The sequence below is a fragment of the Leptidea sinapis genome, chromosome 14, assembly GCF_905404315.1.
Source record: "Leptidea sinapis chromosome 14, ilLepSina1.1, whole genome shotgun sequence".
NCBI classification, from domain to species: domain Eukaryota; kingdom Metazoa; phylum Arthropoda; class Insecta; order Lepidoptera; family Pieridae; genus Leptidea; species Leptidea sinapis.
This window is the reverse complement of record NC_066278.1, coordinates 3,374,021-3,391,703: the sequence shown is the minus strand read 5'-3', so window position 1 is coordinate 3,391,703 and position 17,683 is coordinate 3,374,021. Positions and strand designations below refer to the sequence as shown.

The 17,683-nt window shown below is 37.7% G+C and overlaps 3 protein-coding genes across 3 annotated transcripts in view; 2 read left to right on the top strand and 1 right to left on the bottom strand.

The window, feature by feature from the left end:
* The window catches only part of LOC126968075 (retinol dehydrogenase 5), a 180,134-nt gene that overhangs the window by 66,933 nt on the left and 95,518 nt on the right, over nucleotides 1–17,683 (bottom strand). The window lies entirely within an intron of this gene.
* The window catches only part of LOC126968081 (uncharacterized), an 89,075-nt gene that overhangs the window by 23,464 nt on the left and 47,928 nt on the right, over nucleotides 1–17,683 (top strand). The window lies entirely within an intron of this gene.
* Nucleotides 1,845–16,548, top strand: LOC126968064 (probable methylmalonate-semialdehyde dehydrogenase [acylating], mitochondrial). Its single transcript, XM_050812871.1, has 10 exons — nucleotides 1,845–2,258; nucleotides 3,680–3,816; nucleotides 6,745–6,855; nucleotides 9,303–9,409; nucleotides 10,666–10,779; nucleotides 11,612–11,778; nucleotides 13,407–13,527; nucleotides 14,695–14,844; nucleotides 15,150–15,290; nucleotides 15,849–16,548. Exons 1-10 carry the CDS (start codon nucleotides 2,223–2,225, stop codon nucleotides 16,331–16,333), a joined length of 1,569 nt encoding a protein of 522 aa, XP_050668828.1. The 5' UTR covers nucleotides 1,845–2,222; the 3' UTR covers nucleotides 16,334–16,548.

The following is a 17,683-nucleotide window of genomic DNA, read 5'->3' as shown; positions in this document are numbered from 1 at the left end:
CTATATTTTGTTAATGTAATTGTATAAGAATATTTTTAGAGTCTCCTCCTTTTCTTCAGTAAATACTTCGCTAAACTACTAGAGTCGGTTAAAAATACGAAAGGAACGAAAAATGTGCGAGGTGAGGGGAAAGGGGCCCGAGAGCGTGGGCGCAACGCCGCCCGGCTACAGACATCTCACACCTCCGCTCTGCCGTGCTGCTTACTCGCTCGCGGCACAAAATCAAAGAAAAATTAGACATCTCCTCTCCTCTCCGCTTGATCCACTTCCACTGAAGCTAAGCGGATAATGGAGATGTGGAAATCTGATTGATTATTAAAACGCATCTCCTCTCCTCTCCGCTTTGGTGGAAACCGAGCCTGAATGCGCTTCTGAACCTGCCGCCCCTAAACTTGTATCTACCCAAGAAGGCAAGGTCGAGTATGCATGACCATGCTGCATGATGAGTAATGGGTCATTACTATATATACGCCGACGACCTGGCTCTCAACCTCGCTGCTGCTATTTGAACAAACACATGGTGAGTGACGCCATGTTGCCGAAATTCAACTTCATCAGCAACTTCAGTATTAAGTTGCCCCAAGAGAGGACTGGTAACGCTTATGTTTTGTGACGAAATATTTCTAGGGGGGGTCACAGAAAGTATGACACAGCGTGACAATAGGGGGGAGGGGGTCAGAAAAAGCTGATTTAAGTGTGACGTATTTTATGAACGGCCCCTTCAAGTAGATAGTCAGGCGGCTCTGTCCGCTATAGTCTCAAATAGTGGCGTCTGTCATAGTGTTTTTTGTACCTATTTGATATTCGCCATTTTGGCGCTGTTGGCCATGTAGCTAAGCCTGCGGTACTAAAACTAGTGATGACAACCTCAGCAAACATCGATAGATGGTGGGAAACTAATTAAAAAAAAAATCAACTTTATTACGTTGATTCTTGAAGTATAAATAATACGAATAACGAATAAAATTAATTCAAAATGTATAAATACTTCAGAGTATTGTACGTTCCTTCGCAGATATTTGCATTATACGTCAAAATTTGTTCTCTGGACGCTCGCGAGTGGCGCTTCAAATAGGCACAAAAAAAACTGTCAAACATATGGAACAGCCTGTCCAGTGGTATTTATACAGGTCAGTGGTTCCAGGATATGCAGGGATCCTGAACCCTTCTGCGGTGTACCGAGTCTTGTTAAATCAAACCTGGGTACATCATGTTCACAAGAGTGTAATAAACCCTGGAGCAAAACTCAGTGTTTAACAAACTCTAAGCCCCTAATGCTTCAACAAAACCGCTGCGCATGAATAAGGTACTAGGGTTAGTAAGGAAAAACTAACCCAACCTAACTACAGGTTAAACAAACTAGGACTCTCAATCCTCGGCCTAAGAGATTGCAGAGCGTGTAGAATCTGTAATAGTGCAGATGAAACCATGTTACACATCTTCTCTGAATGTGGTTCTTTAATGCGTAAACGTAGCATCTATGCTACGTTATATTACCTTGTATTAGTTACCTTATATTATTAAAGAATCTTATATTCAATGTACCTATGCATCTTTACTAATGTTGTACATTTTATGTAAAATGATCTAACTGACAAAGTTCACTCTGTAACCAAAGAGGTTTTGTTAATCCAAAGTGGCGAGTGCACTACAATAATTTGTAATAATTCTCACCCTCATCAAATTTGTGGCGATTACACTATGTCAATTGTCAAATATTGTCATATGTCATTAATTACTATGACTTTGACATCAGATTATCTATTGCACATGCACATTGCACACTGCACTCATAATTTGAAATTTATTAATTATACACTTTTAAAATGTATTTGTTTATAAAATTTCGAATAAACTATATTTTTATCTTATGTAATTATTAACCACGTAATATTTGTAAATAATTTATTTAGTCAAGACTTAAGATTACAAAAAAATTGTAGGAAACTGGTTTCAATTTTTATATTTAATGAATATATCCACTAACCCGACGAGTTCCAAAATATCTCATACTACAGCTATCATTATCATATTAAAATGTAAACTTGATGACGATTGTCGACAAGCGACTTGGAATATTATTTAAATTTATCAATTCAAGCGCAAGGTCACCATATATCGCTTTGTAATTTAATCAGTTAGTCAGGCCCCTCTGGTCACAAAGCTACAGTCGACTATCAAGATAGTTTTTAAATCGAAATAATAATACACCTCGTTGGAAGATGGCTTCTACAATAATTAAATTATTGAAGTCAGAAGTGAGTACTTTATATTATATTTATAGTATTTTTATTATTAGTACTATACATTGTATCAATTACTGACAAATAATAGTTATTTGCTAAGCTGAACCACAAATTTTTGTCTGTTAGATATCAATATGGTATTTTAGTCATGCAGTCAGTCAAATAAATCATTCGACCTGGTGGAATTTAAAGCACCTTCAGTTACATTATTAATGCTCGCCTCACCTTTGTTACTGCATAGATGAATATTTTTACCCAATAGAATTTCATCATGTTTTGTTCAATCATTTACACAATCATGTTGTTTTGTTGACTTGGAAATACCAACCTATTTTTTATGCAACACATGTGTATCTTAAATATAAAATATAATTACTGCAACAAATTCAGCTATGTGTATTAAATTCTAAAAGCAACCTAGAGTTTCATTTCACAATAAAAGGCATTTATTTTCTAAAAATTGATTCCTTTAGAATTATTTTTGATGTCATTTCTGATCTACTACTACTACCACTTCGGAAACTAATGGCACTCTGAGAGGGAAGCGGCGCAAGAAACTCCCAGCATTCTTTTTTCTGCTCTTTTTAATAAAATAAACAATATTGTACTGTCATTGTTATTGCTACAAAATAATCATAATCTAGTCCCAGGCTGTGCGATCACTTAGATATTCAGCTGGAGTAGTATTATTTATGACAGCGCCTATTTAAATAAAATATTAAATTTATTTATAGATAATGCCTGAACAGTGGCTGGGACTTTATTATAAAAGTGTTTACATTTACCCTTAAAGCTATGTATGTATCTTGTGAAGCTTACTAGAATTAGTATTTCTAGTGTTATAATAATGAAAATCACTATTAAGAGCAAGTTTAAGATTAAAGTTGTAATTTCCTTAAATATTCTATTTATCCTGACTGGATTAGAGATACTGACAATATTTGGTTTGTGTTTGATATTGAGAACTATTCAACCAAAACCAATCCAAAAAAATTCACACATATTACATACTAAAAAATAAATATATTTTACCAACAAAACAATAAATAATTAAATCTTAACATTTACCTGAGGGAAGTTTTGATATATAGCAATCAATTGTGCTACTTTTATAAACTATATTATATACTTTGGATAATTGCCTTTCACTACTGTATTCAATACTGGCATTAAATGCCAAATTTTTGGTGTTTCAAGCCAAGAGAGTGGCCATATTTGGAATTTGATTCACTTATTCTGGGTTGGGTTTGTGAAGCCCTAGTTATAGTAATACCCATGCCCATTTGATGGCTTACATAAAAAATTAAGTAGTCATAAATTAATAAGAAACAAAAGAATTATAAGTTATTCCAGAATATTCACATTATTTCCTGTATGTCAAATGTCTGAAGATGTCTTATTGACTCTTAGTCTCATAATTGACTATATTTCAGTCTCAATTATTCCTACAAAGGAAATACAGCAGTGCAGCACCCACAACAAAGTTGTATATTGACGGACAATTTGTGGATTCAAAAACGAGCAAATGGATTGAACTCACAAATCCAGCAACAAATGAAGTCATTGGAAGGTAAAAATATATTAAAATAAATGTTTTGTTAATTATCATGAAATTGCTTTTATTTTATCAAAAAATTGCAAGGCCATTTACTTAAATTATTTAGGAATGCAATTGCTGTAAAGTTAAATTATTAACTAAGCTTCTACAAAATAAGAAAATTAATAGAACTAGGTGTTAATTTGCAGATATCCATTGCAATTTAAAATATAGTGTAAATTAAACTTAAGTGTAATTTCTGCTGTTTCACAAACAACCTTAAACAATCCTTCAAACAGCTGTTTATCTCGCATTTGCTTCTGAAATTGCCTGGTAGAGGCGAAAGGCATGAATTTTTTTTTTGTAATACTTGCATCATTTATATTAAAGATCGACATTCATAACATTTAAAAAAGTAATCTATATATAAGGTAGTGATATGTCCTGTTTTATCCATGTAATATACATGTCTCATAATACAGATACCAGTGTAAAGTATATGAACCAGAAGATCTGATCCCTATGATAGTTGATTTAAGACTTTAATTTTCAGTCTTAAATGTCTTCTAAAGTTTTGCATCAATAATGATAACATAGTTTGTTTCTCTGGAGATAACATGAGTATGTCAATACAAAACAGGCCTTAGTATGTTTTTATCAGATAAAATAGTGATTAATATGTTTCCAACTATTATTATACAATAAACACTGGGAAGATGATATCTGAGATACACTTATATTATCTGTTTATTTTACATTCTTTTCCATATAAAATTACTAATTGGCACACTTTGGTCCCATTTTGTGGTTTTCCTTGTTTCTACAGTAAACAATTGGAAGATATTTAGGATATTATGGATTTGTTAATCTAACCAAATCAGGTTTTCGTCCACGATATTCTACCATTGATCTAATCAATACTGTTCCTGTGCTTCCACATGGCGTAAAAAGAATAGGGTAGTCCAACTCCAAGGGTGTCGACTAAGGGCTTTTAGAAGTAGGAGAGTCACGCAGCCGTGTTATGACGTCAGCACGAACGGGCCAGACACGTCTGGGTTAATTACCATACCCACACAGAATACCGGTGTAAGTAGCGGCCTAGTGCCGCTATGTTTCACATAGGTTAGTTTTGAGGACCGGAGAGATATGAAAAACACTGCCGACCATCCCGCAGTGTCAGAGCTCTATACCTGAAGTACAGTTCAGACAGAAAACTGTTGGACGTAAAGAAGTCGAGCGAGCCGGATCGCGTGCCCCTGAGTTGATGCCGGTGGTAACGCGCTTATTCCGGCACACATATCAAAAGGCATAGTCCCTGACTGATGGAAGTCAGCCCTTGTCCATTCGATCCAAATAAAAGGAGACAGTTCGGATCCAGCAAACTACAGGCCTATAGCTATCACCTCCCTGCTCTACAAAATAATGGAGAGCAAAATTAACCGCCAGCTCTTGGTATACCTAGAGGGTCACCAGTTGATCAACGACCGACAGTACGGCTTTCGCGATGGTCGGTCGGCAAGAGATTTTCTCGTATACCTCACACATAGATAGTCGGCTGCTATCAAAAGCAAGGGAGAAGGCCTGGCAGTTAGGCTGGATATAGCGAAGGCCTTTGATCGTGTATGGCAGAAGGTGCTTCTCTCAAAACTTCCATCATTTGGGCATCCCGAAGGCTTTTGCAAATGGACCGCCAGCTTCTTCACTGGGCGCAGCATACAGATCGTTGTCGACGGTTATTTCTCGAACCCGAAGCCCGTGAACGCTGGAGTGCCTCAAGGCTATGTGCTATCTCCTACACTTTTTCTTCGGCATATCAATGATATGTTGGACACCTCCAACATCCATTGCTATGCAGACGACAGCACTGGTGATGCCGTAAACACGGGCCATGCAGGTCTGTCTCGGGAAATCGTCAACCAGTGCCGGGAGAAACTTCTGTCTTCTATCGAGTCCTCTCTTGAGAAAGTCGCGGAATGGGGTCCAATTTACTCAGAAGACTCAAAATTGCGCGTTTTGTACTAAAATAACCTCATTTGTCGTATCACCGCTCTTCGACAACACCTCCCTTAAAGCTTCGCCTAGTATCGGAATACTGGATCTCGCAATCTCGAGCGATTGCTAATACTGCGGTCATCTAGAGGGAAAAACCAAATTGGCTTCGAAGAAACTGGGGTCACAAATAGAGCGCGGCAATACTTCAAGCAGGCCCTCATTCTAGCGCTCTACAAAGCGCAGGTCCACATATGGAGTATTGCCATCATCTCTCGTCTGGCGCACCCCAATAGGCACCCCATAGCCCTCGAACCATTTATTTTCGTGCAACGCAGAGCTGCTTGAATTTTTTGGGATCCAGTGCTGCGGGTATGCTCGATCACCTGGCGTTGGGTAGGGACGTCGCTTCATTGTGTGTCTTCTACCGCATCTATCTCAGGGAGTGTTCCGGACAGTTGTTTTTATTTATTTATTTATAAAGCAGTACACAATGTTAAAGATATATTATTAATAATAATTTTTACAATGCATACTCTTAAAACTGAAACGGAAAAATATTTTATATTTAGAACCTACGAACGAAGTTATTAACATTATCACACATTTTCTAAAAGTAAGACTTTTTTAGGTCGGTTTTTATACAACACTTGCTCATTTTTGGTGTTTGCCTGAGTAATTATATATCATTCAAAACCATTGGTAATATACACTTTGTCGTTCTCCATAATAATTCTTAAACTTTGGCTGATATAATTTTCTTACTCTTACACTTCTTGTTTCGTAAACATTTTTTACATTAAATTTATGTTCATCACTTAAATAATGTACTATTCCTATTAAATTTGTCTGCTCTCACGATGTGTTGTTGGAGTATTATTCTCCGCGCTTTCTTTCATATACATAAGTAACTATAGGGTGTAATTTAATGTATTATCTTTAAAATCACAGATTAACTTACTTTGATTTCAGAGTCCCAGAGACGACAAAGGATGAGTTAGATACAGCTCTTGAAGCCGCTAAGAAAGCTTTCAAATCATGGAGCCAGAGCACCATTATGACCAGGCAACAACTTATGTTCAAGTAAGATAATTTTTATACACTACTCATGTATAAAATGTTAGACAAACTATGAAGTTCCTATGTATATGTCACTGTAAAATTATATCCTAAGGTAGGATCAATAAAAAGGGTCGATTATTTGGGCTCTTAGCGTTAGAATTTTGTACATACTATGTTTTATCATAAATGGGTGGTAAATGTTAGGGATGTAGTTGTCATTATTGTTGTGATGGACAGTAGGGACTCACGAGTGCTAACGAGCGAGCAGTGACGTACGCGCGAGGTTTGGCCGTGGTAGCAGCCACATAAGTGACAGGGCAGGAGGAGCTAAGAATCCCCGGGTTCAACAACGCCATCACCAACGAAGACCATTGGCAACATATAATGTCAAGACACTATATTTTATATATGGACCGACGAGAAGTTTAGGGAACTAGAGGATGTTTTGAGCAGTCTACGATGGGATGTCGTAGGGTTATCTGAGGTCCGAAAACAGGGTGAAGACTCGATAATCCTAAATTCCGGACACCTCCTCTACAGCAACGTAACTGAGTTGGGGAGATGGTCGAATAGCATACCTAATGATCAGAATTACAGAATGGTATTCGCTGAAGGTTATTCAGGTTTACGCCCCGACTTCGACACACTCAGACTAGGAGGTGGAGGCCATGTATGAGGGCATCTCAACAGCCATTCACACTCCTAAGACCCACTTCAACGTTGTCATGGGAGACATCGACGCTAAAGCGGCGATGAGTTCATCGCCGCTACATTTGCCCAGAAGGAGGATCTCTGTATGTTAACTCCATCTTCATGAAGCCAGAACAACGCAAATGGACTTGGATCAGCCCCGATGGTGACTTGACTTCATTATGTCGACCAAGGCACATATATTCATATGATGTCTCTGTGATCATCTCAGTGAAAACTGGGAGTAATCACCGCATTGTAAGAGGCACATTGAATATCAATCCAAAACTGTAACGGATCCAGATTTAAAACCCGCAAAACTTTCAACACGAATTTCTTAACCGCTCCGAAGTCCTCGGTGATTGCGTTGACGTGGACGAGTTTCATAATAGGTCCGTGGCAGCTGTTCAAACGGCAGGGTCTAAGTTATTTAAGGCCATCCGTTCAAAAAGAACGGGAAAAATCTCAGACTCTACCCTCAAATTGATGGATGCAAGACACCAAATGGCCCTTCAGTGCCCGGACGATGGATCCCAGTATAGGCAGCTAAATAGACAGATCTCCAAGTCATTGACTCGCGATATACGCCGCCATTACACAGATTGTTTGAAGGCGGCCATAGAGCGCAACAAAGGCTCACAAGTATTCGCATTAGATTTCTCTATTGGGCAGAGGCAACTGACGAAGCTAAAGACCGGTGACGGCAGGGTCGTATCGTCTACACCCGAACTTTTAAGGGAGTTTGAAAAGTTCTACGGATACACGACTGCTCGGGCACCTGTTACCAACAAGGCTGAAGACCCAAGAGCCAAGAAGAGTAAGGCCCGAAAACAACAAGGCGCCGGGTGATGATGGAATTACAGCCGAGCTTCTGAAATAGCTCAACTGGTGCTTAAGAAACTCTAGAGGCTATTTATTTCCGTTATCCTCGAGGGCCAAAACGCCGCAAGCATGGGATAGAAGTATAATGGTGCTGTTTTTTAAAAAGGGCGATAAAATGCTTTTGAAGAACTTTAGACCCATATCTCTGAGCCATGTATATAAGCTGTTTTCTAGGGTTACCACGAATCTTCTCGTGCGCAGGTTCGACTTCCTTCCACCCAAACAAGCCGGATTCCGAAAAAAAGGGCCTTAGCACTATAGACCTCATACATCATACGCTGCGGCAGGTTATACAGAAGACGGAGGAGTATAACCAGCCACTATGCTTAGCGTTCTTGGACTATGAGAAAGCCTTTTATTTGATCGACATCTGGGCGGTGCTGCGCTCTCTTCACATTGATTATCGATATATCGAAGCGTTTAGGTGTATGCATGGAAACGCGACCATGTCCGTCCGTCTCCAGGATCAGATCTCGAAGGCTATCCTGCAGCGGGGAGTCAAACAAGGCATATCGCCCAAGCTGTTCACCGCTGCATTGGAAGATGTCTCTAAGCTTCTGGACTGGCACGGGCTGGGCGTCAATATCAACGGCGAATTCATGAAATATGACATTTTAAATAATACGACAAACGATCATTTGTATCACCTAGTGTAGTGACGATGTATAATTTAAATGCACTCCATTTAAATAAATTATTATACAATCGTCGCAGAAGACGATGACTTGCTAAAAATAATGTATTTTACCCCACATCGTAAGACAAAATTATACGTTTGTTTCAACAAAGGCTTCATTCTTAGAAATGTATTTCATTCAAGTTTATACATAATGAACAATTCAAATAACTAGCTGTCACGAGTTTTCATTCTTTGAATAATGTTGTATGAATTTTAGGTTTGCGCGGTTACTGAGAGAAAATCAAAGTAAATTAGCAGCTAAAATAACTGAGGAACAAGGGAAGACCATCGCCGATGCTGAGGGAGATGTGCTCAGAGGAATACGTATGTAACTAATATATTATACACTGGTGCCCAGCTAATTCAGGACAATAGAACTAACGATTTTATTTTCAGTTTAATGAATTACTATTTAATAACTATAAAATACTTTTTTAGCTGTTGATAATTATCATGTAGAAATGTCTCATTTGACGACCCGCCGAATGGTTAGTGACCCTGTCTACTAAGCTTGAGGTCCCGGGTTCGAATCCCGGTAGGTGCAATCATTTATATGATGAATATGTTTGTTGTATGTATATTGTATTAAATACATCGTAAAAGTGTGTCAATATTATTATTAATATTTAGTATCCTATAAAATATATCATACTAGCTGACTCGACAGACGTTTAATACTGTTTTTATGAATTTGTCAATAATATATATACATATATATATAAATTACGTGACACGTTGTTTGTCCGCGGTGGACTCCTAAACTAATGAACGGATTTTAATGGGGATTACTTCATGGACTGCAGTTTAGTCCAACTTGAGAGATAGGATAGTTTTTATTTCGATTTGGGATCCATAATTATTTTTATTTCCAATATTTGTTTTGTATGAACATATTATAACAGCAAGGAGCATATGTTACGAAATAATTCTTGGTGTTATGAAATGTTGTTGACAAATCCAAAAAAAACAGTATATTATTTATTATGTACAGACAACGCATGTCGGGTCAGCTAGTATAGCTGATCAGCTGATGTTATATATAGATATAACATCAAGAATTATTTCATAAAATATGTTCCCTGACAGCAGATCTGTCAAACCGTGCGTCAATACATTCTCTCATAGAAAATATGTCTATACAAAACAAATATTGGAAACAAACCTTAAAAATAATTATAGGTCCCAAATCGAATTAAAAAATTAAAAATATCCAATCTCTCAAGTTGGACTAAACTGCACTCCATGCAGTAATCTCCATTAAAATCCGTTCATTAGTTTAGGAGATCACTGGCAACAAACAGAGGCGGCTTCTAACATAACAAATACTTACTACTACTCCTACATAATAATTTACATTGCTAGTATATTTAATTTTACAATTCTATTATTACAATTATATTTTGCAATAAAGAAACTTTTTCCGAGGTTATTATTAAATTCCAATAATCGAATAATTGTATTAAAGAAAGCAGAATTGCAATGATTGCCTTTCACAAAGCGGGTAGAGCGCTGTCGGTAATTTTCAAGACACTTAAAAGCCTGGTATCAGTGGTATAATTAATATTTTCATTGCTTGACAGAATCTGTGGAGCACTGTTGTAGCATAACCACTCTTCAGCTGGGAGACTGCATTCAGAACATCGCGAAGGATATGGACACACATAGCTATAAAACACCGTTAGGAGTTGTTGGTGGTAAGAAACTTAGATCATTTATGTGCCTGTATAGATGACAGCTGTCAAAACGTCGAAAAAAATTGAGTTTAGAACTAACCTCTATTTTGAGCAATTCACGCACACTAACAAAAGAATAAGACGTAGCTTGTCACGCACACTAAACTAATATTCCTGGACTGTTTTTATTGGTTGCCTAACAGCAAGAGACTATCTAGACGTATATATGTATATAATAACATACACACAATTTGAATCTCCTGAAAGGGGTAAAGTTGAAGCACTCCATGGGAGTCCATAATCGGACATTACGTGCAAAGTACCATCCGCATCACGTAGACGTCTGGCATTCCACAACCGGCAGCGGTCTTCCCGAACAGATACGACCTAGGGACCTTCAAGAAAAAAGCATACTCCCACCTTAAAGGCCGGCAACGATTTCTTGACACACCTGTTGTTGCGGATGTCCATGGGCGGTTGCCTCACCTCTCCCCATCCCGTGAGCCTCTGGCCCGTTTGCCCCCTTTCAATAAAAAAAACTATTGTTACAACTGAGTAACATGGATGTAATCTATTTAAAAATTATTAAAGATAACGATACAAATAAGAACAATGCAAACATTTTTTTTAACTTCCTGTACTATCAAGTTCAGACTGAAAGACTCTACGAGTAATTTCAGAATTATCTTATGGCTATATGATTATTATATTAAAAAAATCTTGTGTGTATAATAAAAACCTCCTATGCTTTAAATATTTAGTTTGTTGTATTTTTTTTATTTATTATTTACTTCACTATGACACACATACTCTGTATGTATTCCTGACCTATTCAATCTTTGCTTTGTTCTAGGTGTCGCAGCATTTAATTTTCCAGTAATGATTCCGCTTTGGATGTTCCCGCCTGCAATAGTGACTGGCAACACATGTCTCATCAAGCCTTCTGAGCAAGATCCGGGAGCGACGGTGATGATGATGGAGCTGCTTCAAGAGGCTGGAGCACCTCCAGGTGTTGTCAATGTATGTTGGAACATACTTCACAGTAATATTAGTGAGATTATTTACTGAATATCTGTTGCCTGTACTGATAACAGGTGGCCGAATGTTGCTTTGGCCTGATTTGTAAATGAATCTATCTATTAATTTATTAACGTACAAAGCCTGGCTCTATTAGATGTAAGTGACCACATAAACATTGCTTAGGCCTTGTCCACATCCAACGAACTACGGCGACCTACAGCAAGCTTCAGGTCTGCCTTTTCTTTCACTCGCCTTCAAATCAACCATACACACACTCTGTCTCTTTTGTTCTCTTTTTCTCTCCGTCGTTTATCATATTTTGTGGACCCGGCATTACCCTCATTAAAAAATCCTCAAATATTGATTAATTCTAATCCGCAGTACATTGCTCCCTTATATTTGCCAATACTGCTCAAGCAAGTGATTAGGGCAAAAGATGGAGTCCACATCCCGACCTATTCATATAATATTCCTTATAAAAAATCAAAAAATTCAAAATGTCTTTATTGAATAGCATTTACACCATTACGTGTTACGATTCAATGTGTTGAATCGTCAGGCACATGAGTAAATAAACAACCAGAGACAAAGCTTCTTAAGAGAGTTTAATTTTAATTATTAAGAAAGAAAGAAAGAAAAGCATTTATTTCACAAAACACTCACAGGATACACTTAATATAAAAAGATAAAAGTATAAAACAAACCAAAAAAGAACGTATTTAAATAGTAATAGATTTAATAATATTGGAGAGTTCCTGTGCAGTGCAGGAAATGGGTCACCGACTCAGTATTATCTGTGACACTGCCGTGGCTATGACACAGCACTGATTTTCAGCGGAGCCCGTTTAACTTCGGAGATACATATTTTTAAATATTTATTTCATTTAAAGACCGTGTATTGATGATAACCTTTTATTAAAATGCTTATTTAACTTAAGCTAAATCAAACATTAAAAGTTTCATGTTCATCTTATTAGCTACTGAGGAGTTCCCTCGTGAGCAGACAGTCATATCTGCAGCTGCAGGTTTTTGTGTAGATTGGTTGAAATAACACTAAATATCATTATTTTTAAAATTAAATTAAATTTACATACAATGTTTCGCGTCCTTGCTCCTAAACGAATAAAGAGTTCCATCGTCATCATCACTGCAGCAGCAAGTAGTAAAAACGTGATTAGATATCAAAACTAAACGTACATACAAAATATCGTGACCCTGCTACTAACCGTTGAAGAGTTTCCTATTGAAGAGATAATCCTGGCTGTATCTTCAGATTATGTACAATATCATATTATTGCATTGCCACCGTACTTATGCAGGTGTACAAAAATTTTCTCTTGTTTATGTTAAAATATTCAAGCTTGCATTCGCGTTAACCCTGAGATTGTCAACTGCAACAAGCGGCCAGTGGACACTCCCCCATGCCCCTGTTCATTGTAGTAGTGCAACCATTTCGCGTGGTTGTATGAAACTTTATCTCTGTACACTGTTTATTTACTCATGTGATCACCTTAAATAATGATTCACTTGAACCCGTAATCCACTCCTTGCATACACCAATATCATTTGAGAAATATATAATTGTATAGCATAATAATATAAAAAATGATTCAATATGATTGTGGTAGGTCGTTCACGGCACCCACGATACTGTGAACTACTTCTGCGACCATCCTGATATCAAAGCGGTCTCCTTCGTCGGAGGCGACGCTGCGGGCACACATATATACTCGAGAGCTTCAGCCGCTGGTATGTTTTCATTTTATCTGTGTTTATAAATGAAGAGTCGAGAGTATCAAAATGACAAGAGCTATTTCTATAAGACTCATGCGTCAAAACCACTTTTAGAAACACTTTCCAGTCTGCCGCAGATACCTCTTCTACGGCCTTCTCGAACGCCCTTAGCGCATCTTCCGGCGACGAAAACTGGATCCCTTTATCTTGATTTTTATTTAAGGGAATAAACAGAAGTCACACGGTACTAGATCGGAACTGTCTTAGGCATTTTTTAGTATACTATTCGGCATGAATGCAGCACTGATATCCTAATGGAATTGACATAAACTAGCGATCAAAATTTTACATGCGATTCTCGATCGCTTCACTTTTATAGGCGTTGGTTCGTTTTGAAACAGCCAAAATGTCGACTGACGCTTTGTTTCCGGATCGAATAAATAAATGCAGAATTCGTCACCTGTCAAAACGTCGTAAACGGGCGAAGACAAGCCTGCTTCGAATTTATTGATGCGGCGCGAAACTATCCTTCTACGTGAAGGTGCTCGTGTAGAATCTTGTGAACGCTCTTCCATCAATTCTGTAAATACATGCTAAAATTCTTCATATGTAATTTGTTTGTTTTCTTGAATTTAATTTTTCACTTCTAGCACATTTTCCTCGGTAACAGCGGTCGAAGGACGACCATTTCTTTTTTCAGTGCCCAACGGTAGATGGTGGCTTTAGAAGGGCCTTTATCGATAAACGCCTTTTATTGTCGAACAAATGACTCGTCTGCTTTAAGGCCGCATTTGAAATCGTAAAAAAAAACATTGTAATTTTTGACAATGACACACGATTAAAAAAATATGGAGAAACCTACAATTAGCCAGGGCTTTGTACATAAAAACTTTTTTTCGCAAATTTTTCTGAGTGGCCAGGTTTTTAGGTTTCAAGAATTAAGACGGCTGCTAAGACTTCTGTCTGTGATGTTCTAAGGTAACGAGCGTAATAGCGATGCTGCTCAGTTCCCTCAATGTTGGGGTTTCCCTGCTTTGTAGTGAGCAAAGCATATCACATGCCATCAGGCCCCGTTTCATTCGTTTCGTCATGTCTTATCATAAAAAGTATACCAGAAAGCGGAGATAACAACTTCCGTGAGACGCGTTAGTCCCTATATCACAAAAGGTTGTATGTTGACAGGTAAGCGAGTACAAAGCAACATGGGAGCCAAGAATCACGGTGTCATAATGCCAGATGCCAACAAGGAGCACACGCTGAACCAGCTCACAGGGGCGGCCTTCGGGGCGGCTGGACAGAGGTGCATGGCCCTCAGTACCGCCGTGTTTGTCGGTGAGTTATTGTTTATATTGCTAGGAAAAGTAGAGGGAAGCTCCTCCTCGCTGCAGACCACAAAGTTGGGCCAACGTTGTGGATAGACCAATTATATGAAGAATTTCATATCTAGACGTACTGCGGCGACACAAACCTCCTTGCCGTGACAATATCGCCGCAGCGAAGCTAAATATATATATGCGTAGTTGTCGCGGTATCATATTAAAGTTGTACTTACACAGATATTATGGCAATTGTTCTACTGTTGAACTGTTTTTCCTCCTAATAAACTAAATTATAAATAAATAAGTTCCGCTTATTAGGTGAGGCAAAGGAATGGATCCCGGATTTGATTGAACGCGCTCGGGCTCTGAAAGTGAACGCAGGACACGTACCCGGCACCGATGTTGGCCCCGTCATATCTGTTAACGCGAAACAGAGGATTTTGAGACTTATTGAGTCAGGTAAGCACTCACATTTTCAATGAATTGAATTAAAGGTTTGATTATTTTGTCTTGAACATCATTATAAAAATAAATATTATGTAACAATTCTTTGATGATAAGAATTATTCTAATAAGCTGTATGAGTACGGCTCTAACATTATATTCTAGATTTGTATTTTATGATTAATTTCTGAATACAGGTAAATAATCTCTAATTTCGTTTTGCTTCCCCTACGACTCCATTTTTGTTTGAAGAGCAACCCTTGTAGTTAGGTAATTTTGCTGTCTTCCCCGATTTCTTTGCAGTGTCCCTAAGTATTCAGTTAATTTGTGCCTATCACTGACAATCAATGATTTTCACTATAGGATGAACTGAAAAACATAGCGCAATGTATATTCCCTAACCCATTGGCCTGCGGCTTATCACCCTGTGGTCAGCGGGTATTTGGCGCGAAGGAAGTTGGCTTCAGTTTATCAGCATATATATGACATCGACTATAATGAAAAAAATAGGCACCCCACTATTTTTTATGTACATTAATAACTTTCTTATTTACAATAATAAATTTTTAATAGGAGTTAAAGACGGTGCCAAATTGGTTCTTGATGGCCGCGGAATCAAAGTGTCAGGCTTCGAAAACGGCAACTTCGTTGGTCCCAGCATTTTGACTCATGTAACACCGAATATGGAGTGCTACAAAGAGGAAATATTCGGCCCGGTCCTTGTCTGTCTATTCGTTGAGACATTAGATGAAGCGATACAATTAATCAACGCAAATCCGTACGGTAATGGAACTGCTGTATTTACCACCAATGGTGCCACTGCGAGGAAATTCGCTTCGGAAATAGACGTCGGTCAAGTAGGAGTAAATGTGCCAATTCCAGTGCCATTATCAATGTTTTCGTTCACTGGCACTCGTGGTAGCTTCTTGGGTACAAACCACTTCTGTGGCAAGCAAGGTATTGATTTCTTCACAGAACTGAAGACTGTCGTGTCATTCTGGAGGCAAAGTGATGTGTCACATGCTAAGGCTGCGGTGTCGATGCCAACACAACAGTAATTTTAAGTTGTGTAGTTTTAAGTGTAAGTGTTTTGTCGTTAAATTATTGAACAAATTGTTATAATTGCACCATGTGTTTATTATTTTTACATTATAACCATGTTTGAAATTTAAATTGAATAAAATCATCATATTTTCATAATATATATTAAAATGATGTGCAAATTGTAACTATCCAATATTATTTTGTTGAGTAAATATTTACATGTTCAAAACGTATTTTTATTTACCATAATATGATCAAATTTAAAATATTGTTCTATGCATGATGCATCTATTGTTTGAGCCTGACATTGAAACTGCGTGTGTTTATAATCAACGGTGTTCCGTCAGTATCATGGATCAAAGGATGGCATCATACCTTATTTATAAGGAATACGACATCGCAAAATTAAGTGTTAATCAGAATTCATCAGAGAATTTCAGAAATGAATGTTCACCGGGAGTCGGGGCCTCTGAGACACACACATACACACACACACAGACAAACACGCACACACATACTTAATGAAAACTGTACGAATCATATTCACAGGAGCGTTATTGGCCTACACTGTTTGTTTATATATTTAAACATGGTTTGAATTGTGAGAGACCAGTGGGTATTATTAACTGTAGATCTATTTAGCCTGCATATGCCCGGACGCACGCCCAAGTGATGACTAAGCTGAGGTAGTTGGGCTAAAGACTAGAGAAATTATTCTCTTGCAAAATAGAAGTTCTTAGATGTATCTGAATCACATCCTCATATCCTCGTATACTCATGGGTGCATAACTGGGGGTAGGTCCACTGCCTGAATTTTGAGGGCTTTTAGGCTCAGTGTGGCGATGGTCTTCGTAGGCCTCTTGGAAAAATCTACATCGTTGGGATTATTTTTACCAAGTGACCTTTAAGTTTCCAGAGTTCGAGAGTTACTCCTGGTTATGTTGAGTAAAGTCTATTTGCTCACTGCATGCAACCGACTCATGTTAACCTCACTTTGTTAAAATCAATTTATGATATGAATGAGGTAGCGGTAATACTAATAAAAATGAAACCTTAATTTCGAACCGAAACCACCACAAATCACGAGCTTTGAAATCCAGAACAGAGTTGTATCGAAACAGCATCTTTTGCATGGGACTAACAATTTACAATACTGATAATATTAAATGCGAAAATATATTCTACATTAAAAGTCATGGAAGTCTTGATAAAAAAGAGCATTGTATTCATTAAAATATTTTTTTGAGGATATAAATAGTAATTATTAATAAATATTAACTTATTCAGACATCAATACCACTAAGTATTAGGTACTTATATGCCATTATAGTATACAAAATTGATGAAAAAAAAAGGCATTTATT

Coding starts and splice junctions, on each gene's coding strand:
- LOC126968064 (XM_050812871.1), top strand. CDS start 2,223: ATGGCTTCTACAATAATTAAATTATTGAAGTCAGAA. Junction 3,817..6,744: donor ACAAATGAAGTCATTGGAAG/GTAAAAATATAT, acceptor CTTTGATTTCAG/AGTCCCAGAGACGACAAAGG. Junction 13,528..14,694: donor CTCGAGAGCTTCAGCCGCTG/GTATGTTTTCAT, acceptor GTATGTTGACAG/GTAAGCGAGTACAAAGCAAC.